This window comes from Denticeps clupeoides, chromosome 1 (genome assembly GCF_900700375.1).
Source record: "Denticeps clupeoides chromosome 1, fDenClu1.1, whole genome shotgun sequence".
Taxonomy (NCBI): Eukaryota; Metazoa; Chordata; class Actinopteri; order Clupeiformes; family Denticipitidae; genus Denticeps; species Denticeps clupeoides.
In genome coordinates this window covers 19,349,702-19,377,674 of record NC_041707.1, presented here as the reverse complement: position 1 = coordinate 19,377,674, position 27,973 = coordinate 19,349,702, and the positions used below count along the sequence as shown (strand labels likewise).

General features: G+C 43.7%; 1 protein-coding gene across 1 annotated transcript; it reads left to right on the top strand.

Annotated features, from left to right (window-relative positions):
- Positions 1-8: 8 nt before the first annotated feature.
- On the top strand, positions 9-27,402 carry LOC114789664 (mitogen-activated protein kinase kinase kinase 11). Its single transcript, XM_028978897.1, has 10 exons — positions 9-1,753; positions 13,271-13,451; positions 16,573-16,721; positions 18,497-18,672; positions 19,164-19,395; positions 21,838-21,948; positions 23,262-23,430; positions 23,517-23,617; positions 24,070-24,642; positions 24,904-27,402. The coding sequence occupies exons 1-10, from the start codon at positions 1,021-1,023 to the stop codon at positions 25,503-25,505; spliced, it is 3,027 nt and encodes a 1,008-aa protein (XP_028834730.1). The 5' UTR covers positions 9-1,020; the 3' UTR covers positions 25,506-27,402.
- The last annotated feature ends 571 nt before the right edge of the window (positions 27,403-27,973 follow it).

The following is a 27,973-nucleotide window of genomic DNA, read 5'->3' as shown; positions in this document are numbered from 1 at the left end:
AAACCCCACCCTCTCCGCGAGCTGTGAGCGCGGACGTAGAGCGGTTCGAGGACGGGACGAGGCAGGACCGGAGCAAGGAGCGGGACATGATAACGAACCCCGAAGAAGCGACTTCGCCGGCCGGATATTTGCCGACCGACCGACCTCGCTCGCTCGCTGTCAGTTCGCCCCGCCGCCGTAGCTGCGTGTTCGGTTTTAAAGCGCCGCCGGTCCGCAGCCGTGCGCTTCTTCCTGCTTGTGAAAAGCAGTCGATGGAAGAGTGCGGGCTTCTCCGTCTGAAGACCGCGGAGAGGAGCCGCGGCGGATAGGAAGACGCGTCGGGACGCCGGCGCGTTGTCGTGAGAGGAAAGACGTCTGGCTTTTTCTTTCGACGCTCGCCCCGTGCTTTTGGGAACTTGTGAAAGAGCTGGCGAAGTGGCCGCACGGCCCGAGCTCCTTTCCTGCCATTCTTCTTGACTTCTCTGCGCTTCCTGTCTGCACTTAATGACTAAAAATACAGCGAGAAAAAGCCCGAATGCTGCGCTAAGCCGGATTTCTTACTTTTTGTCTGCATAATGTTAATATTTTGCACCGTCACCCTGCTATACTGTCATTCCCAGTGACCATCTAATCAATAGTCACATATTGTCGTTGTGAAGCATTTTGTGTGTTGTTTTTTTTTTTCTTCTTCTTCTTCTCTGTGCAAGGCTGCAAGCTGCATACGTGGAGATAAATAAAGCACCTGAGGGACGATGTGCCTCCCGGACGTGCAACAGAAGTGACATTGTCGGCCATGGCGCGGTCGGCGACGTTGTCGCGCACAGTGCGCTCTTTTGTTTGACCCCCGTCACCGTTTTCTGTGGAGACGCATGCATGCGCTCCATGTCTGCTCGCATCGAGGACCTTGGTTCTGCTTGCCGGACCCAGATGAGCCCGCCCAACGCAGACCACCAGGAGAGCGGCGTTGTTGGAAAGCACTTTGCACTTTATGGTCAAGATCTCGTAGGGTCCAGGTAGGTTTTTATTTGAGCCCGAGCTTCCATGGAGCTGAAGAGCTTTTTTTCCCGCGGAAACTGGAAGAGCCTGGAGTCCCAAAAGGGAAACTTCACCAACCCCGTGTGGACGGCGTTGTTTGATTACGAGGCCTCCGGTAAGGACGAGCTCACGCTCCGCAAAGGCGACCTGGTGGAGGTGCTCTCGAGGGACTCTGAGATTTCTGGAGATGAGGGTTGGTGGGCAGGTAAGGTTAACAACAAGGTGGGCATCTTCCCATCGAACTATGTTTCCTTCAAACCAAGTGGATACGGCAAACTGCAGGGCAGCGGGGTGGTCGGCCCCGGGGTGGTGGGCGAGTTCGAGCCCGAAGCGGTTGACTTTCGGGAACTCAGTCTGGAGGAGGTCATCGGGGTGGGCGGCTTTGGGAAGGTGTACCGGGGGACTTGGAGAGGAGAGCTGGTCGCCGTGAAGGCCGCCCGCCAAGACCCCGACGAGGACATCAGTGTGACGGCCCAGAACGTCCGCCAGGAGGCCAGGCTTTTCGCCATGCTCACCCACCCCAATATTATCGCCCTGAAAGGCGTCTGCTTGCAGGAACCGAACTTGTGTCTCATCATGGAGTATGCATCTGGAGGAGCCCTGAGCCGCGCTTTGGCTGGACGTCGCTTCTCCCCGCATGTCCTGGTCAACTGGGCTGTCCAGATCGCGAGGGGCATGCTTTACCTCCACAACGAGGCCATAGTTCCAGTCATCCACAGGGATCTAAAGTCGAACAACAGTGAGTGGTCCTCTTTATTAACTCCAGAATCCATGTCTGGTGGTCCTTCTGAGCTTCCAAGTGCTGCTACAGGAAGCGCTCAGTTCTTTATGTTGTGATTGGTTTGTTTCCCAGATTATAGGACTTGTCGAATTTATTGAAGCCAACACTGTTGAAACATGAGTGGAGTGGCCAATAAGAACACAGCTAGATAGGAGACTGACCAACCAGCACACAGGAAGTGCTTTTATTTTTTTTTCTGTCCCACTCCGTGTGCGTGATGCATGATTTGTGTCCTCAGAAGCCAGAAAGCACCAGACGGGTGAGATTGTTCTGTGCATTGAAAGACAAACCTGTCTGCCTGACTGAATGGTTTTGTGGCTGTTCTGTTAACAACCCTTTGTTGTTTGATACTCGCCTGTCTCTCTGTCCGGTCTTTCGCGATAGAGACACAGTTTTATGGGGAATTCTGTCGGTCATGGGATTGACATGGGATTTCTGCAGTTTCGCTGGGATGGGGCAGGGGAAACATGTGACCTGGAGTGGATAACAACTTCATAACAATAGCTTCTTATATAGAAAGATGCAGTTATAATACAGAAAGCAGAATAGGTGGGAGGCGTTCTTTCAGAATTTGCCCGTCATGGGATTGGAGTGAAAAAATTCACTCGTGCATTACTCTCTGCTTTGTGATTTCGTGAGTCCGTGGCTTTTTGTGTTGTTCTTTTAGGCCTGCGTGGTTCCCATGTTGTTTTAATGAGTGACATACATACCCAACAAACCCCCCTTCCCGTCACATTGCTTTATTATGTGGCTGATGCCAACAAAAACGAACCAATTTTGGAGTAATCGAGTTATTTGTCCTGATCTTAGGCTGTTAGTTTTCTCTCTGGCTATAAAAGATAGTCACATTATGTTGATGTGCAGGAAGCGGCAGCGCTGATGCTTCCCAGCATTCCCTCGCGTGACTTTAACGTGACTTTTAATACACAGTCTGCCCAAAACAGATTGCGCAAGTCAAAGAAATGGTTGATAAAAAAAAGCCAACCTGAGGACCAAAGGTCAAGAACTGGAAACTGTAGTCTAGAGGCATCCAGGTTCAACAGCGTACTGCTTTATCAGTTCGTTGTAGCACAAGCTGACTTGAGGCGTAAGTGCCGTCTATCAAGGCCGAAATATCTTAACGTTGCGCTTAAGATCCAGAATCATCTGCTTGTGCTGCTATACCTCTACGAAGTTTACTAAAGATAACACGTAAAGCTCTTTTGCATGTGTTATTATGCTTGTAGATAACGTTCTGGCCAGTTTAGGACACAGCAAAGGGAAATGCGCAGAAAATATGTCTCAGTTTCTGAAATGCAGAATAACTGCGGTTTAGAATAACATCTAAAGTTATGTCCCTCACTATCCATTTACTAAAAAGAAACTATAATAAGAGTCCATAGATGATGTTGATGTCTGGTGTTTCTTTCAGTTTTACTTCTTTCTCCTTGTAAAGTGGACATCGAAAGATGTGTGCATTGGACTTTTTAAATGAACATGAACACCACACGCAGAGAATGTTTAACAAGACAAAACATTGTCACAGTGTGGAGCATAGTAGTTGTTTTTTTACTGAAATTTTAACTTTTTGATTGACATATTTAAACTGATAACCAATGGCAAATTTTCACGAGTTATTTATTACCTTTCATGCGTCTACGTTTAACTGACAGGGTCCTGCACACGGCAATTTTATTTTTCTGTGACTTCAAGAGTACCTCGTCTGATGTGAAAATGTGTTTTAGGAGAGCTGTTCACAAGCCCACGCCTTTATCAAAATCATGTCTGGCTGGTCTGGCACGACTCTTCATTGCATCAGTTTCCTGGAACCAAGGACCTGTTGTAGATGTCTTTTGAAGATCAGGTCACATTCTGAGACCGGTGACTACCCCCTAAACTTCTCCTCCTTGCCTGTTCAGCCCCGTTCCTCCATCCCTCCATTCCCAGAAATCCTCTTCCCTGATCAGTAACCCCTCTGTGAGGCAGGAAAGCACCTCTCTTGCGCTAAGCTGTTCTTTTTTTTTTTTTTTAATATTGGGTTTTGTGCGTGGAGAGGTGGGGTTGAACACAGGCCCAGCTTTGTGCCAGAGAGATGTTATCTGTCTCCTGGCCTCCCCCCTGCCTTCTGTTGTTGTTTAATTCATTTTTTCGAAACGCTTTGTCCCGAACCTGCCCTTACATGTCTGTTGAGCAGGACTGTGCAAGGGAGCAATATCCTGTTTAGTTCCTGCGTGCGTTTTTTTTTTTGTTTTTTTCTTCATACGTCTTCTGTGGCTTTCACTTTCTTTCACCGGTCAGTGTGAAGTGTGGACCAGCCTGGCGTGGGTTCATGGAAAGGGAGGGAAAGGGCAAGGGGCAGCAAAGAGTGAAAAATGGCTAAATAAATGCCGGTGCCTGTGCCACCTCTTTTTCCTCCTGACTTCTACGAATGGCGTGGTAAATAACACTGTTAATAATAGAGTCGCCAGTGTCGCTGGATTTTCGTACCTCTGTTGTGAATAAATGCCGGCCTGTGGGCATGATGGTGCCGTATTGCAACACCGTAACAGATGCCGACAGTGCTGGATCGTAGAAGGAGGTGGGACTGACTTGGGTGTGGGCCAGACGCCATAACTGGCATTCCGCTCAAAGTCAATACAGCCCTGGGAACAGGCGAGGGATGTCGGACGGTGCCACCCTCTCCCTCCTTTCTGCCTCTGCGCACACGAGGTGACGTGGCACATGTGTTGTATTGTCACCGAATGATTCGCGTGCTAATTCGCGCAGTTGGCCCGCAGTCCCTGTTTCATACACCGCGAGCCTTAAGACCCAGACAGATATTCTCATAAGCTCAGACGCGGTGTGCGCACAGACATATAGTCCTCCGAAACCCACACTGCGACGTCCGGGAAGCCTGGGGAAACGCCACGCTGAGCCTGGCCTCCGTGGAGAAGAAGGATCCGGGATGAACGCGCGTTTTTCCCTCTGCGCCCCCCCAACATTCTCCCGGTGTAAAAGCCATGCTCACTCACATTCCCCTGTTTGCTATGTGGGTAATTTAAACATTTAGGCAGGAGCGGTAGTTCTGGCGACACTCCTGGTATTTTCATAAAATGTAGGATTTCTGGAATAAAGCTGTTCTGAATGAACACTCCTCTGTTCTCTCTCAGCCAAACCTTACATGTCGTCTAGACCATCTTGCAAACACGACCGTAAAGGCTAAAAAGTTGCTTTAATGTAAACTGGAGGCTGTTGCTGCAGACATCAGCTGTGTGGGAAATAAAAAGTTTTGTGGGAGAGAGATAACAGAGGTGCTTACTGGAACTATTGTTAAAACTCTGACCTGGTGCTTATTTAGTGTTGTGGTTTATGGGTAATGGGGTTAAATGTCTTCATAAAGGGCTGCATTGTAATACTTGCATTAGATGCACAGATTTGTATAATTGTGCTCTTGTGGGGGAATTGACACTTAAAGGAAGTTTAAATTTATGTGTTTAAGTCTATTCTTGGTGCAGGTCAGTAGAGGGATCTGCTGTTTTCATTTCCAAACTGGCCAAGCTGCAAAATCTTGATGAATGCTGCGCTGTATTCCTGTCGGTACATTCAAAGTGAAAGTGATTTTTTTTTTTTTAATATTTTTTTTGTCATTGTGATGCTTAAGGGGACTTCAGTGCAACACTTCGGTTACGAGTCCACTTCCTTACCTGCCAGGCCACTACTGCCCATTATAATTTTAGAACGTGCCTTGTCCCATGAAAAGGCTCAACTACAACGACAGTCAAGGTTTTAGTGGATCCTGAAGATAGTATCCAGTTATTTGCTTCTTTTGGAAGCTTCAGGCCATAAAACAGAACCATCAATGATATGAAAATCATATTTGTCATTTAGGGTCCTACTCATCCTGTGTGGTGTGTTGGTGGCTAATGTCACAAGTATGTCTTCAATACTTATGGAAATAAAGAGATAAAAACCTTGTTGGCAAGTTAGACTTTAACTACTCACCCTGCTCTTTTGTGTCCTGTTACCCAGAAGACAAACTTTAATGACTTTTTAATAAAAAGGGGAGAAGCAGACTCGTAACTGAGGTCCCCTTGATCAAAGTAGCGTCCCAACACGCTGCTCACCGGGTGCCTTTCATGACTGCCCTCTGCTCACTATGGTTCATGACGCAGAGGACATGCTTCGTTGTGGTCCTCACAATCACTTTCAAGGTTTAATCGAGAGGAGCTCAGAACAGTTGAATCCACTACTGTCGATGATTCATGCAGTCCGTAAGCACACCTAATCTTCAGATTGCATTTGGGTAGAATAAAGAAACTTTATTCTTGTTGTGTGTTCTTTGTTGAAGTCAGGAGGTCATGTAGGGACTCAGTTTTCAGGCTCAGCACTAAGCCGTTCATCCCTGACTGAAGCCTCTCCTGATGAATATGTGTCAGGAGGTTGTTGGATATGGCGAGGGAAAGAGAACTCATACGAGGGGTTTATTACATGAAGACAGGACAGGGGAAATGGGAAAAAGGAGGGAAAAGTTTAATACAGGCAGACACGGGTGAAAACAATCAAGAATTATAGTAACACAGGACTAACACGAAACTCGTGATCCAAACCCCGGACCCGGAGCATCCCCTTCCGGACCGGAACCTGACAGGCAGAGGTCACTGGGGTTATGAGAGAGACAAGTGCTCCCAGTGTTGTGTTATTATCTAGGAAATGCTGGCAGACTGCATCTGGAGATCAGCCAGGGAGATTGAGGAAGAGCAGGTAGCAGCTTGGCATGGTACTCTTACCCATGATTACTGAGACCGTATTTATTTTACATTCTCTTGAGCTGCTTTTCAGTTCATTAAAACTGGCCAATCACAGTAATGCCCAAGTCCAGACACTGCATCCTATAGTAATATGGTATTCTTCAGAATGTCAAACCATGCTGTCTCATGGTGAATTTTTTTTTTTATGTGTTCTCCAGTCTGGATGGATTGTCACGATTCTTCTGAAAGATATTTTGTTATCTGGTGTTTCGCTGATGGTGATGGCGGTGGTGTCACTCTGAATTCCTCATTTGGGTTGAGACATTTGGGTTTAATAATCATCCATATAGTGGCATTCCTGTCCTGTGAATGAGGCATCATCATTCTCCAGTCACTCCCATCAATCTTTAATGACAAGGAAATAGTGGACGGATGAAAATAAAATTGATTTGTTTTTTCCTTAATTTTGTCACCAGACTGTATATATCATGAGTCCTGTGTATACTATATATTCTGGTAAAGAAAAATGCGTAAATTGACCACATTCATTAGGTTAACACAACTATTCAGTATAATTATAAATGTGTATAAATAAGTATCCACTACAAATTATTAGGGGTGTTGAAATTAACCTTATAATCGATGCATCACAATGCAGACGGAGATGATATTGCATCGATCCAGTGCAGAACATAATCGATTACATCATAATGATGATATTGCTCAGTTATTTTATGGTGGTAAAAAGTAGTGGTGGTAGTGACTGTGGCGGCCTGTTCTGATTACAGTGCCACTCAATAGACCAATAGAATCCAAGCGGGCGAGTGTTCTTTCTGCCACGTCGAAACACACACACACACGAAGCGGGAATATAGGAAAATTTTTCTCTTGAGTGTCCAGATATCTACAACACGACCCTATCTTACCAGGAGTTTATAAAACCACAGATATTTGGCAAACCACGCAAGTTTGGTTTGAAAGCAGCTTTAGATTTTCTCCAATGAGCAGAAAAACAGTCTGTGTTCCGCACTCACCTGACGCCACGGACGTCTGAAAAGGGCATTTTTCTGGTCATTGGAGGAAATCAAAGCGTCCGCACAGGTGAACACAACCTTAACCCTTGTATTTGGGGCAGTGGTGGCCTAGTGGTTAAGGAAGCGGCCCCGTAATCAGAAGGTTGCCAGTTTGAATCCCAATCTGCCAAGGTGCCACTGAGGTGCCTCTGAGTAAAAGCACCGTCCCCACACACTGCTCCCCGGGCTCCTGTCATGGCTGCCCACTCAGGGTGATGGGTTAAATGCAGAGGACAAATTTCACTGTGTGCACCGTGTGCTGTGCTGCTGTGTATCACATGTGACAATCACTTCACTTTACACTGTACACTTTGTTATTTAAAAACATCATGTGGCCATGTAAAAAATGTATGGGATGCATCAATATCGAGACATTGGTTATCGTTATCTAATCAAATCGAACCGTGAGACCAGTGAAGGTTCACACCTCTACAAATTATGAAGGCAATGTTTAAGAATGAACAATTATTAATACTTCTCTATCCCATCGTCTCCAACTGCTTATTGGCGACCTGCTACTGGCTGTTGAAAAACACAGCGTTCCCAACATGCTGAAAAGAGCCTGAACCTAAAATAACAAGAGATGCTGAGGGAGGGAAAAAAGAGACACTGTAAGGTCAATCAGTACAGGAAGTGGAAAGCTTTCCATGAAACTTTTCCAGGCCCTCGACGCTTTGTCGCAAACTCTCTTTGAAAGATTTCGCATAAAGACCTCGCTTTGATGGATGGGTCTCTGAGCAAGGGTCACGCCTCTCCTTAATCATGCAGACAGAAATTAGTCAAACATTATTGGCTGGATCGATTGAGACTTAGGGGATGATTGGCCAGGGGGTCCCCGACGTGTGTGTTTATGAAACTGGCTTCATGGCAGTGTTTTTCCATGTGGGTCTGGTGTACCTGACCTGAGACCTGCTGCACACCAACCTGAACACATTGAGTTGTGGTTATTAATGGTTAATAAGTGACTGATTTCTGCGTTCCGTCTCCCACATTCCTGTCCAAGTAATGCATTGGTGGTTAGGATTGTTTGTATTTATTATTGACGAGTTAAATCATTTTTTGAAAATGAGTGTAATTACCCTGACTGGATTTACTGTAATAGACTGTTGTGATCTACCTTGGCATGTTGTGCCTTATTGGTTTAATATCCAAACTCATTTGGTTAATTATTCAATTACTTTAAAAAAACTAAACAAAACAAAAAACGGGCGATTATAACTTAAGTAGTGGCCGGTGGTCTGGCCATCTCATAACAGCCCTCAAAAGATGAAGTGACACATCAGAGGATAAGAAGAAGGAGAGAAAGGAAAAAAAAAAAGTGCTTCACCGACCAAGTGCGCATTCCTCCGTTCCCTTGCCCCTTAACCTTTCAGCATGCCCTGCCTTTTCCTTCTCCGAGCAATTATCCCTCCATCTCCTGCCCTCTCTCCTTCTATCCCTCATCAGTGCTGTGGTTGCCAGACTGTCTGTCAGGCCATGGCACAGTCTCTCTGGGGACAGAGCTCCCGTTCTTCCTGGGGAAAGCCCCCACCTCTGCCGGAATTCTTCCCTTGCCTACTGATAGGGAGCCGGGCCAGGCCGAGAGCTGGGAGGGGACGGAGGGAGAGAAATGTGGAGCGTGAGAGAGTGACGGAAAGTGGCTCGAGGAGGCGTGTAGAAGAAGAGCGTGTGTGTGAGGGGAGGTGTGAACAAGTGATTAAGAAAGGAAAAATGTGTCGATAGGGCTGGTTAGTAGGTTGCCTTGTTTAGGAACAGGCCAGTCCCTTCATCACGACAAGTCCCCCTTTTCCCTCAGAGAAACCAACATGGCTTGTTTCAGAAAACAAACCCCAAACACAGAGCGGTCACCATGGTTACAGGAGCTGCTGCTGTGTCAGGAAGTGTCTCACCCAGCAGGAGGAGGGAGACGGGATGGTTGCACTTTTTGTCAAGACACAGGAAGTAATAGGACAATGTGTGTTTGCCGTTCATGTGAAGTGTGAAGCACCTCTGGAACTTGTGTGATTAAAATATGTGGGCTGATAATAACTGATACAACATAAAGCAAGAAGACTTCAGAGCTTGTGAGGTGCAGGATGTTTTTAGAAATGGCCATATCACCAGGTATACATTTTTTTTTTATAGTTCCTGCAACCCTACTGGTCCATTGCAGCTAGATCTATACACAATAGCCATTCTTCACACACAGAATGGCAGAATGGAAACTATCAGATGCAACAAAGTAGAAAGAAAAGCAAAAAATAAGTGGTTTAAAAACCATTGTGTCAGGTATAATGCAAAGTTGGATAGTATACACATATTGTTAGAAATATTTCAACCGTTCAGGCTAGATCTTTTTAATCTATTTATTTATTATTGTTTCATGGTTTACCACACCCTAATTATTACTTTTATTATTTCCTGAAAACTCCTGCAAAGTTCCTTTCCTCTTTACTGACACTTTTGTGTCTTTTAGTGCACTTTATCTGTTAGCAGGACTTCCTCCATGCTCCTCTCATAGTAGCTAGCTGGCACCAGAGGGCAAATGACCTTTGCTAATCTCGTCATAAGAATAGCCTAGTATGCACACTGAACGGACTCACAGAAACTTGCCTCCTTTTTTTTGAGGAACAGTCAGCTCCAATTGACGTCACATTCCGTGGGTGAGGTCACAGCGGTCAGGTCAGTGGGAAGCTCAGCTTACCACTGACCTCCTCTTCTGCAGCGGCCCGCCATGCCACCATGGCCGGGGGTACTCAGACTAGGTTTTAGTATGGGGGAAACAGTAAGCTGATTTCCTGTTATAAGGTCAGTGAACGTCGGGAGTTTGCGTGGACGGTTGACCCAGATGTCTAAGACCACATTGCCTTTCCCTCCTTCACAAGAAATGGTTCAGTGAAGTGCGGAAGTACGTTTTGGACCGTTTCCTTTAGTCACATCTACTTTTCTCATTTGCTGGCCACTGTAACACTGTAGTTGGTCTCTCGCCGTGTTGTGTGTGCTTCTCTTGAGAGAGAGAGCGCTGCTAGCTTGTGACTATTGTGAGTTCCGACCAAGGTCAGGGATTTCATACAATGCTCTCGGCCTTCTCTCAACACCCCGGTGCCCCCAACCCCCCCCCGCCAGTCCGGGCCCTTGTGATGCATTCCTTTGTGACGTCAAACGCGCCGCCGCTGCCGGGCTACAGGATATCTGCGCCGCGCACAGCAGCAGAAAGGCCGAGTCAGAGTAGAAGAGGAGTCTTTTAAGTGTGGGAATGTGGAGGATGTGGCAGACGGGCTCTACTTCCTGTGCGATGAATCTGAAAGATCTGTCTGTCCCTCCAGTACCTTTCCGCTGCTTATAAGAAAACATTGTGACCATATTATGGCTGAACATTTATTCGTGTGGGACAGATGTTTGTGACCTGCAGAATCTGGAGTGTCAGACCCATTTAAGAGAGAAGTTCTAACAGGTGTTGAAGGTTAAGTTTGGGAATATTATCTGAAAAAAATGTGCATAAAGATCAGGTCTATATATTAAGGTCTATATATTATGCTGTTGTTGGGGGCACAGAAAACAATAACCCTTTTTGGGTTGAAATTGGAAGCTTTCTAGTTTCATAGTGACAGAAAGTAAGATGGAGAAGATTTTTTTCGCCCTTTCTTTTTTTTGCATCGTACTTGTATGTTATTTGGGTTATTGGGCGACAAGCAAAATGTCATGGGGAAATGGGGGCCTAGTGGTTAAGGAAGCGGCCCCGCAATCCGAAGGTTGCTGGTTCGAATCCCAAGGTGCCACTGAGCAAAGCACCGTCCCCACACACTGCTCCCCGGGCGCCTGTCATGGCTACCCACTGTTCACTCAGGGTGATGGGATAAATGCAGAGGACAAATTTCACTGTGTGCACTGTGTGCTGTGTATCACATGTGACAGTTTTTTTTAAGCTTATATCTCCTGTTTTGTTGTGAGAAAATGAAATGAAAGAGTTTAAAACGTTTTGTGGGAAAGCTGGCTCAACAGTGGCATGCCTCAACATTGATCCCAAATGATACACCCATAAAAAGGCTAGAGCAAGCAAACTAGACTGAAAACCTTCACCTGCTGTGCTGCTCTTTCCATCTGTTTTAATGTGTCCAGGTGTGTGAGTTAAAGCTTTGAAATGACAAGGAGCAATTAAACAAATTGAAATCATGATTAGATTAGTTGTGCAGCACTATTCAGTTCCAAACAAATTCACAACTGGCTGCCGCGACATAGACATCGGTTAGTTAGACCTGAACCCAACAATACAGTTTTTTTAAAAGCACAAACATGACATTATTGAGCGGCAGATGCTTTGCGCACGTTACCAGTCTTTTATAATTTTTGTAACATGATTTTTTGTGTTTTTCAAGTTGTTTCCACATCTCAAGACTTTCCTTTTGTAGCCAGTGCAACCAGAACGCAATAGCCAGAACCTAGCATGTAGTTTCACCACATCAGCATCCATTTTCATGCTAATCAAAATGCATCACACAACCGCTCACTTACTGCACAAGCCTGAGCCTGATAAAAAAGCTAGAAGTTAAACGCTGAAAAAGCACAATGCGTCTATAAAACCAATTAAATGCAGTGATAAATTTACTGGCCAGGTGTCCCCTCTGACCGCCCTTAAAACACTTGCACGTTTAATTTAGATTTTCTTTATACACAATTTATTTTGTTTTAATTTCAGCTCAGTGAAGCACTTTAAGCACCAACCCATTTTCATTAAGTTACCTTTCTTGTAGAATTGTGCTTCAAATAAAGATCACTAGTTAGTTAATAATTTACAGGTCAATATTGCCTATTTGGACATCGATTTTAAAAAGAAAACAAATTTAACCTGTAAAACTGCATTGTTAAATGCGGTGCCATTGAAAATTTGGTGCACCAAAAAAAAAAAAAACAAAAGTCAGCCCAGAGCCCTGAGAGTTGTTGGGAAGTTTAGGGATTCTTGCATCATTCACGTAATTTTTTTTGCTTGAATTAATAATAATGGACCCCTGTGAACAAACTGTGTTTTTTGCCTATACTTCTGCACATATAGGATGTACAGTACAGGTCAAAGGTTTGGACACACCTTCTTATTCAATGTGTTTTCATTATTTTCATGACCATTTACGTTGGTAGATTCTCACTGAAGGCATCAAACTGAATGAACACATGTGGAGTTATGTACTTAACAAAAAAAGGTGAAATAACTGAAAAAATAGCCGCCCTTTGCTCTGATTACTGCTTTGCACTCTTGGCATTCTCTCGATGAGATTCAAGAGGTCGTCACCTGAAGTGGTTTTCCAACAGTCTTGAAGGAGTTCCCAGAGGTGTTTAGCACTTGTTGGCGCCTTTGCCTTCACTCTGCGGTCCAGCTCACCCCAAACCATCTCAATTGGGTTCAGGTCCGGTGACTGTGGAGGCCAGGTCTCCACTTTTTGTTAAGTACATAACTCCACAAGTGTTCAATCACAGTGCAATCACAGTGAAATAAATTATGACTGTGTCTTCGTCATGGATCATAATCATACTTACTGTTAGCGTTGCCTGCCTGTTTTATGCCTCTCCTGTTGTGGATGTAATGTACATGTCAGACTGAGTTAAATCTGTACGTCCTGAACTTTCTGTATTTTGTCTACAAATAGAACTCTGCTGGATTTGTTGCTGAGTTATTGGAGTGTAATGAATTGAACGCTCTCTCTGTTTGTCTCTTGCTCTGTCAGTCCTCCTTGCCGAGCCCATTGAGAATGAGATTGTGGAAGGCAAGACCCTGAAGATCACAGATTTTGGCCTGGCCCGTGAGTGGCACAAAACCACCAAGATGAGCACTGCGGGCACCTATGCCTGGATGGCTCCGGAGGTCATCAAGTCCTCCACCTTCTCCAAAGGCAGCGACGTGTGGAGGTGAGTAGACCAGGATTGCAAGGCCGATGTATTGACAGGGTTGGTCACTACCCAGTGGGCCCATTCTGTGGGTTTAGTGTCTTAAGCCTGACTGTCGCCATGCCAGTTTGTGCTGGACGATGTTGTTCATCAGTGGTTTCCGGGATTTCAAATGCATGTTTAAAGTAAGTTGTACCAAATAATCCCAAGAAAAGGATATATAAAGTGTCCAGCTGGTGTACAGTGAGAGACAAAGACAGGGGAGAAGACATCAAAGCATCTCCTGTGTGTAATCCCAAGACATCCGTCACACACACTGATCCATTGTTCCCCATTGTTTCCGGCTGCCGGAACGATGCTGTGTGGTGTGCGATCTTCACAGCAGGCGTGTCCAACAAGTGGCTCTTTATCCCGGGCAGGAGGGGTTGTGTGGCACGTCTGCTGTTGCACTCCCTCATCTCCAGGAGTCTGGAAGAATGCAGGTTTTGAAACAAAAGGCTTTAGTGTATGATATCCTCTGGTTCTGCACTCTGCACCCCCACCTATGCCTGTCTGTTTTTCTCCTTCTTTCTCATCCTATCCCAAATCCCGTTTGCCATCATTTAAAGTTCAGATGATTGCTGTTGATAGCTGTTGATGAATGAGGGAGTTACCTGTTGTGTCCTGTCCTGGGCCAGTGACCGGGTAACTTTTGGAAGTGTGTTTTTATATATATAAAAAAAAAAGAGGTTGCCAATACAAACATGATTCTTGTAGGCACAAGTTTTTTGTCCTGCGTAATGACAGTTGCCCAGCAACACTAGAGGCATGTGAGGATGGCTGATGGACTGATGGAATTCCAAGTCTTGCCAGCTGAATCTGCTGTCAGCTCTACACCGAAATCTTTAGCGATGTCTTTCCTAAGGAATGAACCAGTTACATACCAGGATGCTGTTTAGTCTCTTGTACTATTGGATAGGGTAGGTCAGATAAAGGCAACTTGGCCCATTTCAGCCAATGATGGAAGTTTTTGAAAGTGTTTTTATTCTCTCCATTTCCATAAAGTTTTTACATCCGTACTTTCCAAAATATCTACAACCGTCATGGCCAAAGCTCAGAGATAATTCTAAATTATTGCAACAATGTATAGTTTGCAGGCATTTTGTCATCGGCTGAGAAGTGCTGGAACCTTAAGATTGTGGGTGCTGCTGATAATTCCACTAGCGTGAGCAGGTTGTTAGCTGTGTTTCCATTAATCCACTAGTGGGAATAGGTGTGTAGGATGCTCATGACTTGACGATTGTTTCAGCAGCTCAAACATCCAAGACAACTCTAAAAACACACTTCTCAAATAGAAGACATCTGATCACCCTATTATGTGTGCGTTGCAACAACCTGCCGGGTGTCTTACTCATCTTACTCATGCTTTTTGACCTGCTTTCACAGTCAAAAAAAAAATTTCATGTTTTCATGTTCATGCACATGTACCTTTGAGAACTTTGAGAATATTGTTTCTAGTGGAGATGAAATAAGCTCAGACTAGATGGGCTCAGAGGAAGGCTACCAGATTGTACAATTTCCTAGCAGTTAGGCAGTTTTGAATACTTTTAGGGTAAAAATGACAAACAAAAATTGAGCATGTTTGAGATTCATTTGGCCTTTTTTTGTTCTCTGTTAAACAAGATGTGTATTAAAAAGTGTTCTCTGCCTTTGTTCACAGGGTTTTCTTTGGAAGCAGTAACTAATATGATGATAATGTGGATGTTTTATTCAGTTGATATGGATGACAAAAAAAGGATTAGGGCAGAGGAAGCAAGGTTGCATGATTCCATTCAATTGCACAATATAGATACTTCAGCACAGCAGATTTACTTAAAAGGGTGTAGATTGGTTCTTCTAACCCAAACCCACATAGAACACTGTGACCTCGTATCACTTTACATTGGTCAAATTTGAAATTCTGACAAAATATGACAAGCTACGCAGCAGGAGATATCATGCCTTGATTTTTATTTTTCAACTTAACACTCATGCTTTTTGACCTACTCACACGGTCAAACAAAAATCTTCATGTTTTCATGTTCATGCACCTTTGAACTTTGAGAATATTGTTTCTAGTGGAGAGGAAATAAGCTCAGACTAGATGGGCTCAGAGGAAGGCTACCAGATTGTACAGTTTAAGCACAGCAGATTTACTCAAGAGGGTGTAGATTGGTTCTTCTAACTCTAACCCACATAGAACACTGTGTTCTCGTATCACTTTACATTGGTCAAATTTGAAATTCTGACGGTAGACAGTGGACAAAAGATGACAAGCTACACAGCAGGAGAGATCATGCCTTGATTTTTATTTTTCAACTTAATCTCATCCCCAACACAACCCTGTGACAGTGATATATAATGAAGCCTGGGGAGCTTTGCCTCTTTCACTCCTAACTGTATGCTTAAGGGACGTCAGTGTGCACATTATGGTTTCTTGGGCCAGTCTGGAGTAAGGAGAAGCAGAGTCGGCCTGCTGGGTTGCAGGCTGCGCACTGTAATTAAAGGGCTATATAAAAACGCTGTGGGACGGGTGCTCCACTTACAGACTTCCTAAAATGAAGCGCGGGATCCACAGGCTTTTTTGTGGGGCTTACAAGGGTGTAATTGACGGTGCTGGAGATCCAAGTCAGAATGGTTGCCGTTTTGTCTGAGGAGACATCTGTGTGTGTGCGCAAGGTGTCTTTGTGTGTAAGCGTTGTGTGTGTGCAGTGGTTTTTGAACAAGCCATTTGGTCTCAGTCTACATCAGTGTTTTCTCTGCATGTTTATAACTGTTAGAACTATGCGTGTGAGTTATGTCTGCCCATGTGCAGATTTGTTCTTTGATGTTTGCTCTTGTGACGTAGTTGTGCATCTTTGTGAAAAGCAAATTTTATATTTTCAAAAACACTTACATTTAATGCTACCAGTAGGTGCCAGTGCTGGGTCGAGCTCATTGACAGCATTTCCCCTTAGGGGTCGCCACATCAGATCAGCCAGTCTGGCTGCTTGCACAATTTACATGGAAAAAGGTTTACGCCAGTTTCACTTCCTGACGCAACTCTCCCCAGTTACCATGAATCCCCAGTGGCTAGATTCTGATGTACGCTGATGTCTACCTCCTGCTTTTCTCTGCTCCTCAGTTATGGAGTGCTGCTGTGGGAGTTGCTGACAGGGGAGGCTCCCTACCGGGGCATCGATGGCCTGGCTGTGGCCTATGGAGTCGCCGTCAACAAGCTAACCCTCCCCATCCCCTCCACCTGCCCGGAGCCCTTTGCCCAGCTCATGTCAGGTGAGTCAGCTAAGGTCTGCAATTCCGTCCCAGGAATATTTAAACAGGCATGCAGTTATAGGCTGTTGCAATATGCTGACTTGTCATCATTTAACACTGGAATGACTGTAGGATGTTGATTTTATGTTGTGAGAAAGTACGACTGCTGGATAGGGATTAGCCAGTAACCTATAGATGGCTAGAAGATGTAGGACACAAACAGCTGTATTTTAGTAGCTAATTTTACACCTACAAGGTCTGTTTAAAGGTCCCCTATTATAATTTTTGTTTTATATAGGTCTTAGTGGTCCCCTAATGCTAAAAAGAAGTCTCTTTCCGAAATTCTGCTGTAATGCAGAATTAAAGCCACTTACAGCCAGTCACATAATGAGATTTCCCCAGGATGCGCCGTTTTGGTGTTTGTCACAGACAACAATGTCACCGACAACACCAGTCACCGACAACAATGTTTGGTGCAAACAGGAAGTCGTGTCCACAAAAAAATGTATTGACTCACTGGTTCATCAGGATCGCGCATGACTGTGTTTGGACATTTTTACATCCAATCACCGAGCAACTGCAATGCTTTACATGTTTTAAGCCATCACGGTCAGTGGAGTTCCTATTTTAGGGGAGGGTTGGGAAATTTTCTGGCTAAGAAAAAAAGCATGAGAGGAGGTAACCTTTCCCCTTATGACTACATAAGGGGACAAATTCCAGATCAGACCGTCTGAGCTGCCGTTCTCTGAATGGCGAACCAAAATAACCAAAGCACTCTTTACACCATTTCTAGCCACTGCAGGACCACAGACAGGCTAGGGGAATGCGTATTAATGTTACATAATCTCACAACGTGAACATTTCATAACAGGGAACCTTTAATGCTAACATTATATTGCATTTATTGTAAAAAGCAAAGCTATATGGCCTATATTTTTGTTTATCAGACATGCTTCTAGAATGCCTATGGTTGATGCACACTTGCAAAACAAACTTTTTTTTTAATGAAAACTTCTAAGCTGTCTTAGAAAATGTTATATTCTTTTATATGACCTAATGGGTGTGATGTTATATTATATTATATATATATTCTGCTTATTATATACATGTAAATGTAAATGTTTTGTTTGTGCAATTCATTCCCATTATTAGGAAAAAACAGCTGTAAGTACATGTAGATGGCATGCTTGTTTCTTTACGTTTCTTTACGGATACTGAATTTAGAGGGCTCTCTCTGTTCTCTAAAACAGCCACCTCTGCTTATCTTATTTCCAAAAATGGGCAGTGTCTGAAAACAGATTGGTCTAAACTTGTGCCACAGTGTCAGCATTGGGCTGCTGGGCCTAAAATTGAACCTTATAGATCAAATGAGAATCTCTGTTCTAGAGGACTGGGATTTGGCGCTTTGTGTTTGACCCTTGGATGGAGTGTGCTTGACTCTTTGTGAAAAGATTGATTGGTTAGTTTGATCGGTTGTGCCTGCCTCATGTTGGTACTTAGGATGTCTCTTTTTGGTGTGTTGTGTGTGGGTGTGGACAGCACAAGACGGCTGCACAATTAATCACATTTTACTCACAGTCATGGCTTAAGATGTTTGAATTACTTGTACATTCTTTGGTCTTTTCCTGTACTTCTGACATCAAAAAAGCTAATACTAAACAAGCTAGCACTTAGCATTTAATCACAGAGGGTCTAGCATGCAGCATTTATTAAAATTGCCATGCAGTTGTAATGTTTGTGCTGCCCAGTTGTACACAGTTTGTGTGAGTTTGTGTCTCGGACTCTGCCTTTTTCAGAATGCTGGGACCAGGACCCTCACCGGCGGCCGAGCTTCGAATCCATCTTGAAACAGCTGACTGCTCTGGAGCAGCAGGTGATGGAGGAGATGCCGCAGGACTCCTTCCACTCACTGCAGGAGGACTGGAAGCTGGAGATCCAGGACATGTTTGATGAGCTGCGGGCCAAGGAGAAGGTAAACTGTGAGGTTACTGTGACCTTTGGAGTGCACGAGTGTTTACAGTAGATTTTGGAACATGTGTACTTTTTCATCTGATGTTCTTTGGATCACATTTTCATTTATGAGCCATAGATGGAGAAATGCATTTTTCTACACTGTTAAAGAAAAGGTGTATAGTTATGTTTCCTGTATTGATTCATATGTGTGAAAATGAAGTGACTGTCATTGTGAAACACTGCAGCAGAGCACACGGTGACACAACAAAATGTGTCCTCTGCTTTTAACCATCACCCTTGGTGAGCAGTGGGCAGCCATGACAGGTGCCCGGGGAGCAGTGTGTGGGGACGAACTGGCAAACTTCCGATTATAATAATGTTCACCACCACTGCGAACATTATTATCTTATTATGACATTATCAGATTGCTTTAGCAGTTTTCTGTTGTTTTTACCTTGATTCAAAGTATGTAATGACATGTGATATGTTTTGTCCGATTTGTGTTCCAAGGAGCTGCGCTGTCGTGAGGAGGAGCTGAAGCGTGCGGCCCTGGAGCAGAAGTCCCACGAGGAGTTTCTGCAGCAGCGGGAGCAGCAGCTGGCACAGTGGGAGCAAGACGTGTTTGAGCGCGAGCTCAGCCTGCTCATCCTGCACCTCAACCAGGAGAAACCCAACGTCAAGAAGCGCAAGGGCACTTTTAAAAAGCACAAGCTGAAGAATGGGGAGATCAGCAAGCCACAGGGTAGGGAGAAAGAGAGAATGCACACTTATACACACATAACGGTGGTAGGTGGGTGGTAGTAGCCTAGTGGGTAACACACTCGCCTATGAACCAGAAGACCCAGGTTCAAATTAGAGGTGGGCATAGATTAATTTTCTTAATCTAGATTAATCTCACTGTAATCTTGGAATTAATCTAGATTAATCTATAGTAAACAAAATTAATCTAGATTAATATAGATTCTCGATTAATCTACATTAATCTACATTAATCTAGATTAAAATGGCTCGTTTGAATTCTGCCCAATGCATTCAGAATATGTGTGCTACCCAAATAAAGACTAAAAGTAAATCTTTGAGAACGGGTTTCTCAAGCCAGGTGGCGCATTAGACCAGGGGCTCATCTCCTGTTTCCAAAATGCATCACAAACTGCTTGAGAAAGCTGTTCTACTATGATAATTGGTGATGAAAATAAATTATGTTCAATAAGATGTACTTGTGTTTTCCAACTGTTTATTCCGTTAAATAGCTGCATCCATGCAGCTATTTCATGTTTGATATGGTAATTTCACAGTTGGAAGACTCGTTCTCGCCCCCTACAGTGCAATTCGGCTAGGTATACATCCGCGCTAAAATATCAAGGTGAAAGTCATCATAGTGTAGCTGTTCTTCTTCTGCGTTGTGTAACTTTTTGATTTCGTTTCTTGAACCGCAAATGATGAGCTGACACCCAAGAGATTTTGTGTATTCTGTACAAAAAGCAAGGTCGCGTCAGAACATCGCGTCACACATTGCGTCTTTCTGCACCACTCTCTACAATATACAGTATTAAAAGAACATAAAAAAATATTCACAAAATAACACACATGCAAAATATTCCTTTTATGTTCATAAATTAAAATGAAGGAAATAACTTTTGGCACACAAACCCCACGCACCTCTCACAGCTCACGCCATGTGTCCAAGAGAACAAAATAAAAGTCTTTAGGAAATAAGAAACTAAAAGACACAAGAAGAAAGAAGAAATATACTTATAAATCTAGTGTAACCATTTAACTCCGGCACAATAGCTTGCGTAGAATAGACCCAGCTCCCAACCCAACTTTGTGAATAGATTAACGGCGGAAATTTTTTTTTTTGCGATAAGAGTCTCACGTTAACGCAGCACGTTTTTAATCGTGCGATAAGAATCTCACATTAACGCAGCACGTTAATGCTGATAACGGCCCACCACTAGTTCAAATCCCACTTACTACCATTGTGTCCTTGAGCAAGAGTTGTTCCAGGGGGGGACTGTCCCTGTAACTACTGACTGTAAGTTGCTCTGGATAAGGGTGTCTGATAAATGCTGTAAATGTAAACAACACTCTATCTGTCTGTCTGTCTGTCCACATATGCAGACTGTAATCCAGCCTGAAACGTTAGACCTCTACGTACATCTTGTAAAAGCCTGGCTTTCTTTGCTCGCTACAAGCACAATACTAAGAGGGAAAAGAAATGTTTGGGGAAATGAGAGATTGAACTACTGCTGGAGGCTTGCATCCGTTTCACCTCCTCAGCATCCATTTTTGCATCTCTCGCAATAATAAAAACACATCACCTGACAACGATGGCCGAGATTTGGAAATCAAATTAACTTTTTATTAAAAAAATGTAATTTTAACAAAGCAAATGTACAACATGTGAAATCACTGAAACAAATTTACAAGGAGCAAATCATACGGAAAAGGTACTAAATACCCCTACCCGACCTGACTCAATGGCTCGGGCTTTTTACAGCTTTAATACAGAAATGCAAATTTACATAATGTACACACACACACACATTGATATAAAACTTTTTTATTGGTATAATGCTTACAAAAACACACAAAAAGGCTTCAGAAATTTTCACAAGGATACAGAAAGATGTCAAGATTTAAAACTATAAAACATTGCTTTACTCTCTCTCTTATTTTTAGTGGTGTGTGTGTGTGTGTGTGTGTGTATGTGTGTGTATGTGTGCGTGCATGCATATGTGTGGTCAGCACTTTCCCAGCAGCAGGGTGGTGATTTCTTGGAGGGGTTGATGAGAGGGAGGTCCAAACCAGCCACGCCTGCCCTGTCGACTTCCTGTCTCTCCTGGCATGCCTCCCTCTCTTTCTCGCTCTCTTTGGCTAACGTTTCGTTCACCTCAGCCCATTGTGCTTTGGTTCTGGTTTAACAGGAAGCCAGAGGCTCTGAGCACCACAGTGCATCTTTTCTGGCTGACCTTAATTTTTTTCTGTCTAAACTCTTCTGCTTTGAATTGATTGTGAAATCTCCTCACCACTTGTGCAAACTTGACTTTTTACTAACCCTTTTTCCATAAAGTGCATATTAAGCATTGTGCTTAATCTGTTTGTGATTTGCAATACACAGATCTGTCTTTTTCAGTGCAAATAAAGCCTGTGTGATATTAATCAGCATTTATTTCCCTTGAAGATTTCATCCACAAGATCACGGTTCAGGCATCCCCCGGTTTGGAGAAAAGGAGAAATTCTCCTGATTTGGGAACATCCCCCACTTTTCGGCCCCGCTTCCGAGCTATCCAACGTAAGTGCATCTTCATCATCACAGAAACACAATAAAGCCTTTTACCATTATTTTGCTTTGCAGAAATGTACTAAATGTACTAAAAAGATTAGTGGTTTTAGTGGTCCCCTAATACTATGTTTCTTTACGAAATTCTGGTGTGGTGCAGAATTACAGACACTTTTAGCCAGTCCCACAATGAGACTGAGACACAATGAAGCACTCTTTACACCTATCACCATTTCTAGCCACTGCAGGAGCATAGACAGGCGAGGGGAACTCGTATTAATGTTAAATAATCTCACAAAGTGAAATTTTCATGATAGCGGATCTTTAAGTAATGTTTGCTAATGGCAAGCCTAAAGTAAACATGTAGGTCATTATTTGTTCATTGAGTTTCCCCAGCTGTTTTTTCCCTCAGGCCTGTTCTCACGACAGTGGTGCTGTTGCTTAATTCAGCCAAACCCTTTGGAATATTTATACATATAATTTATTGATAGAAATTCCTGTTCATTTTGTTCTGTGCTATTTTTGCCTCCTACTTGATTCTGTGTGTTGAGATCCCATGAGGATTATGTTTTGGACGTGTATAGAATGCAATAGTACATTTCCTACAGGATACATAGGATTTTTTTTTTTTCAAATTTGCTGAAAATTTGTATTGATTGAAAAAGTCAGAAAGCATGACAGTTGGTGAGAACATGTGTGCTTGTATATAAAGGGAACAGAACAGATCTGACAGAATCCTTCCAATCAGATCAGAATAAATGTCGCTTTGTCATTTTAATCATAGCTACTATGATCATTTATTATATGCCTTTAGAGTATGCAATAAAAGTATACCATAAATTGCAGTATTAAACAGTCTGCTTATTACTATGTAATATCATTTTGTACTGATAAATGATCAAAACTGATTTCTGAACTGCTAAGGTTGGAGAGAAGACTAGCTGGTAATTTTATGCTACAGTGCTTAAGGGGAACAGGATCTCTAATTTAGCTTAATCTTATTGAAGATATGTGACGCAGTTACAATCCTGTATTTAGATATTAATTATTTTTATACATAACATGGAATATAATTTTGTACATTGTATATGAGTAATTTCTTTAGTAATTGTTTTTTTACTTTCTTCTCATGTTATCTTTATATCAGTACACAGCATTCTCTTGCTGAAATGAATAGGCTTTTCAGCAGTTTTATTTCTTACCAGCACTAACGTTCTAGATGTGTCTTTGTCCATTTTTATCCTACATTATCGTCTGTGATTTACTGTTTGTTTGAGCAAGGCTGTCTCAATCTTTGTATGATTACCTTGTCTTTTTTCCTCCAGTCAGCCCCAGTGACAGCAGTCGGGCATTCTGTCTTGGGACAGTTTGGCCTCTGGATCCTCAAGCCCTAAAATCACCCAATGGGGAGCGCAGGGTGACCCAATGGAGTCAGCAGAGTCCAAAGAGTCCCACATGCCCCAGGGTACTGCGCCACACTCTCCAAGATGGCAGGTAGATATCCTGTTGCTTCCTTTATATCTATTTTTTGGTTATTCTATTAATTTAAGTTCATTAACCTTAACAATTAAAACCTACAGTCTTTCTATGAGAGCCAAGCTTCTGGACAGCAATGAGAATGGACAGTCCAGGGACGACTTTGAAGAATATAGACCTTCAAGCCCTCAGCCATCCCAGAATGGTATTTTCCCCATGGGGGCATTCATTAACTTCCTATCTTATGTATTTCCAACTAGTAGTAGTCTCATGTGACAATAACATAAAAATATAATACAAGAATATGGCACAATAAAGCCCCCTGAAATTTGTGTACAAACAAGTGATGATGTGAATGTTGTGGTAATAATCGTGATTATAATATTAGCCCTAATAAGAAAGGAAGAAACAGAGAGGGTACCCTCTCAGGGTAGTGAACCTGCAAGTGGTGTCAGTGCAGGGTTAGTGATTGTCCAATAGGAAAAAAGGCCTATAGTTGTAGAGGTGGAGAAGTCCAAAATGTAGTCCAGTGTCATGGTGTACAATACGTGTCCATTATGATGCTACTGTCCGTTTGAAAAGTGTATGTTGTGTTTTTTTATACTGATTTTTCTCCCTTCTACACTCATTCAGTGTCTCCATTCATTTTGTCCTCAGGGTCCTCCATGAAGGAGCCTTCATGGATTACCCTTCCAGAGGAGGATTATGGGAGTGAAGAAGGGGCTTCTCCACGCAGCTCCCCCAGGCCTGAGCGTCGACCTGGCAGTTCTCAGGTGAAGAGCACACATCGTGGTCTCCTGAGTGGAGCCTCACTCCTGGCCTCTGTGGCTCTGGGACGATGTTTGGAGTGGGCAGACAACCCTCCAAAAGTCCCCCCCAGGACAAATCCCCCTCATCTGGAGATTGAGCATTTCACTCTGTCCCAGCCACCACCGGCATTGGAGGAGGTCTCACCTAAATCTGACGTGGATGCTGTGGTGGATGACCTTATAACATTCAGTACTGACTCACTGCCAAGGGGATTCAGTGATCTGCTCCAGCGTCCAGCTCCTGAAACCAGACCTCTTCCTATTACACCACCACCCCCCAACCCCAGAGAACGGCCACACCATCGAGCACACCAGCACAGCCCAAACACAACCATGTCGACCAATGGGGATCTGGGAATGAGTGAGTGGATGAATCCAAGCAGAGAAAGAAGGAGAAGATCCAGTCATGGATCACAGCTGGGTAACTATATTCGTAACATTATCACTTCCATTGTCTCAAGAAGGCTGAAGCTGCCCTAAAACAATAACCCTTTAGGACACATTGTGTGATCTTCAAAAGATCAGTGATTGAGATTTTTAACATTTTAAATACGGTAAATGTGTTAACTGGCCTGAAAAAGGTTATAAACTCCACTGATAAATCTGCAGTTGTGTGCCTTACCCTGGGGTGGACATTACATGAAAATGATGTAACGCCTCTTTCTCCTTTTTCTGAGCTTAGTTCTGGATCTTCCCCTTTGCCAAGACAGCTTGTATTCTGACGACAAACCTCAGAATCCCTTCAACGTGTTTCCCGATCCTCGCCTGATGAGCCCGAAAACTCGCCGCCTGGAGGTCAACATCATCCCAAGGCCACGCCCATCACCTATCCGCCCCCGCATTGACCCCTGGAGCTTTATCTCAGCTGGCCGAGGGGACAAGAGGAACGGCCGGGCCACACCTGCCTCCGACACCCATCCACTGGGCTACCAGCCTTCCCCCACCAATCCCTTCCACAACCTCGACCTCTTCCCCTCGCCAGACTGTGACCCATTCACCCTCAGGGCTGACCCGCTGGGGTCCCCGGAAACACCATCACCCTTTGACCCCTTCTCAGCTCCCTTCCCCACCTCACGCTCTGCCCCTTGCTCTGCCAATGGCAGCCCCAACCTTTCATCCCTCCGTGTGGTTCCTCTGAACCCTGCCGACTCCCCTCTCATCGACCTCGGCTGGGTGGCCTGCAGCAAGTCTCTAGACCTCACCAAAGAGAAGGCGCGGCCTGGCCGAACTCTGGGGCTCAGCACCTTCAGGTCTCCCACGCAACTCAGAGATGACAGGTTCTGAACGCACCTCGCAGGGAAACTGCAGCCTTTCTGCTTGTCTGTCTTATTTCATCTTAGGTCTGGTCCAGGGACGCCACAGAGAAGAAATGCCTTTTGCGGACATGGATTTTTATTTTTTATATTTAAAAAAGGACCCAGTTTCAGTGTGTCAGGCAAGTTTCCTGATTGATGGGGAGTCTGCAACAAGTGCCAATCGAGGAATTAGTTCCATGCAAAGAAAATCAATGACAAGACTGGAGATCTTGACTTACTCTCATTCCTGACATCTTGCGGCGTATTCTCCACTCAGTCCAGCTTTGTGTTCTGCACCTTATTTAAGATGTGCTTTTCTTCTGAAGTGTTCTGCATCTACTCCTTCTTGTTTGAGAGGCTTTAGGTGTGGTAAGGAGTGTGTACTGGTGCAAATTTTCTCGTCACGCTGTAGCTCCCCTTACCTGCTCTGTGAAGAGTGTAATCCTTTAGTCTAATGTGGGAGTAAAATTTGGGACACATTTTCCTTCCTTTCTTTGTTGCCATGGGTTTTAGGGAGCTAGACAACAGTAATCTAGGCAACATCCATAATTCCACAGTGGAAATTGTTTCCTTCAGAAAAAATAATAGAGGACACCTATGCGCATACACACACACTGCTGACATTCCAGATATGTGCCAAAAATGTGAACACTTGGGCATATTTCATTTAGCAAAGACTACTAGATTTCCACACCCAGCAGTATTTTTTTCAACATGCAGTATAATTTACTTGTGAACTTTTGGGTGGGTTGATTGGATTAATTTATTTGAAATGCCCATATCTCAAGAATTGACAACTGACCACTGAACTCGTTATTCACTTTGCAGAGCTGGCCTTGAGGAAATCAAAGCTACATAGTAGGTTCATTCCAAGGGACAATCCATTTTTAAACCACCATGCTACACCTCACTGAGGGAAAACTCCAGGAAGGATGTGATGCTAAGTTCATGATGATTAATCACACCCATTCCCTTTCTCATGCCATATTAGGTATTTATGTTATAAAGACAGATAAAGAGTTGCAGGTACTAAGATGTCCCGCGTAAGAGAAAGTTGGTTTGTTATCACCAATGAGTTCAGGAAGCTGTTGATTTACTGAATGAAATACAGCTCAGCCAATACGCCGATTCCTCCATTTCTCTCCAGTATGATGTCCTTTTTGGAATGCCAGTTGACTTTATAAAATAAGAGTTTGATCTCTTTTTTCTTATTTTAAAAGAGGTTTTTTTTCTTTGTTAAACTTGCCCCAAAATGAGATTAGACAGTAGGATCCATGTTATCCTGCCTTGTACTGAGATATCCTGTACCATTTATATGACGCTTTTGTCTGTGCTGCTAACAATGAGACGTTGCCGCAATGCAGATGTTGAAAGGTGAACATAGTATCTCCATATCCCTGTGTTACTTTTTATAACAATTTTCTTATATGGTGCTGCTGATTTCCATAAACTCCTGTCTCTTGTTACTCAGAACTAGGAAGTTCTTGAGTTATTTCTCATGGTTTATATTCAGTTTCAGGAGCGACGATAGTGGTCAGGCACAAACCCAGTTTAGTGCGTTGCACCACAATCCAACTACAGCTCTAAAAACCAAAGCCAGATGTTTCTTCTTCTCTTCACTTGTTCATTGATCCAAGTGCCAACTGTCTTTTTAAAAAACTTCTACATGGCTGTAGGCCCCATTTGCATTCCCAGTGTAGCTTTGTAAGGTACTGTGTGAATTTAGTGTTAATGAAAACCAAAGCAGCAAGTTTGCTATTTTTCTACTGGGTGAACCACCCACAAATGACTCTCGTCAGAATGACAATCAGAAGCAACTCAGTGAACAGTAAAAAAAAAAACGTGTAACTTTTTTCATCACTGGACTGAACATACCCAAAAAAAGACACAGAAACATGCAAAAAACACGAACCTAAATTTACACAATAACACACAAGAGAGACCACTGTACTGTTCAGTAGCTTAGTCCAGTACTGCTGTCTGTGACGTGTATTGTTCTGATTATGCCACAATTTAGCTTTTCTTATTCCTAGCTCTGTCAACTGTCATCTAAGTAGGACATGCTTATCTATTAAACAAAGTACATTAGAGGTAACCTTATTATGCCTCTCAGTCAGTCAAGCCTGCCAGTTTGGAAGTGGCTGTGATATATTACATTTTGAATTTAGTCACCTAGAGAAATTGGGTGAATTCCATCATTTTACCTATTCCTGATCATTTCAGGAAGCACTTTACAGACGTCTCCGTAGCTGCCAGGTGCTTTCAGATGGATTGAGTTTTATGTATGGTGCAACGCGGCTCCATCGCACAGCTCCAGCCTTGACCAGACCTCCCTTGTGTTCCCCGATGAGCCTTAATATGTGGCCATGTTCCTGTGCCAAAGACAGGCCTTTTGCTACCTCACTTTTAGTGAGCGAAGGATTTAGAAGAACAACCTGCATGTGATTAGCTTTGGCT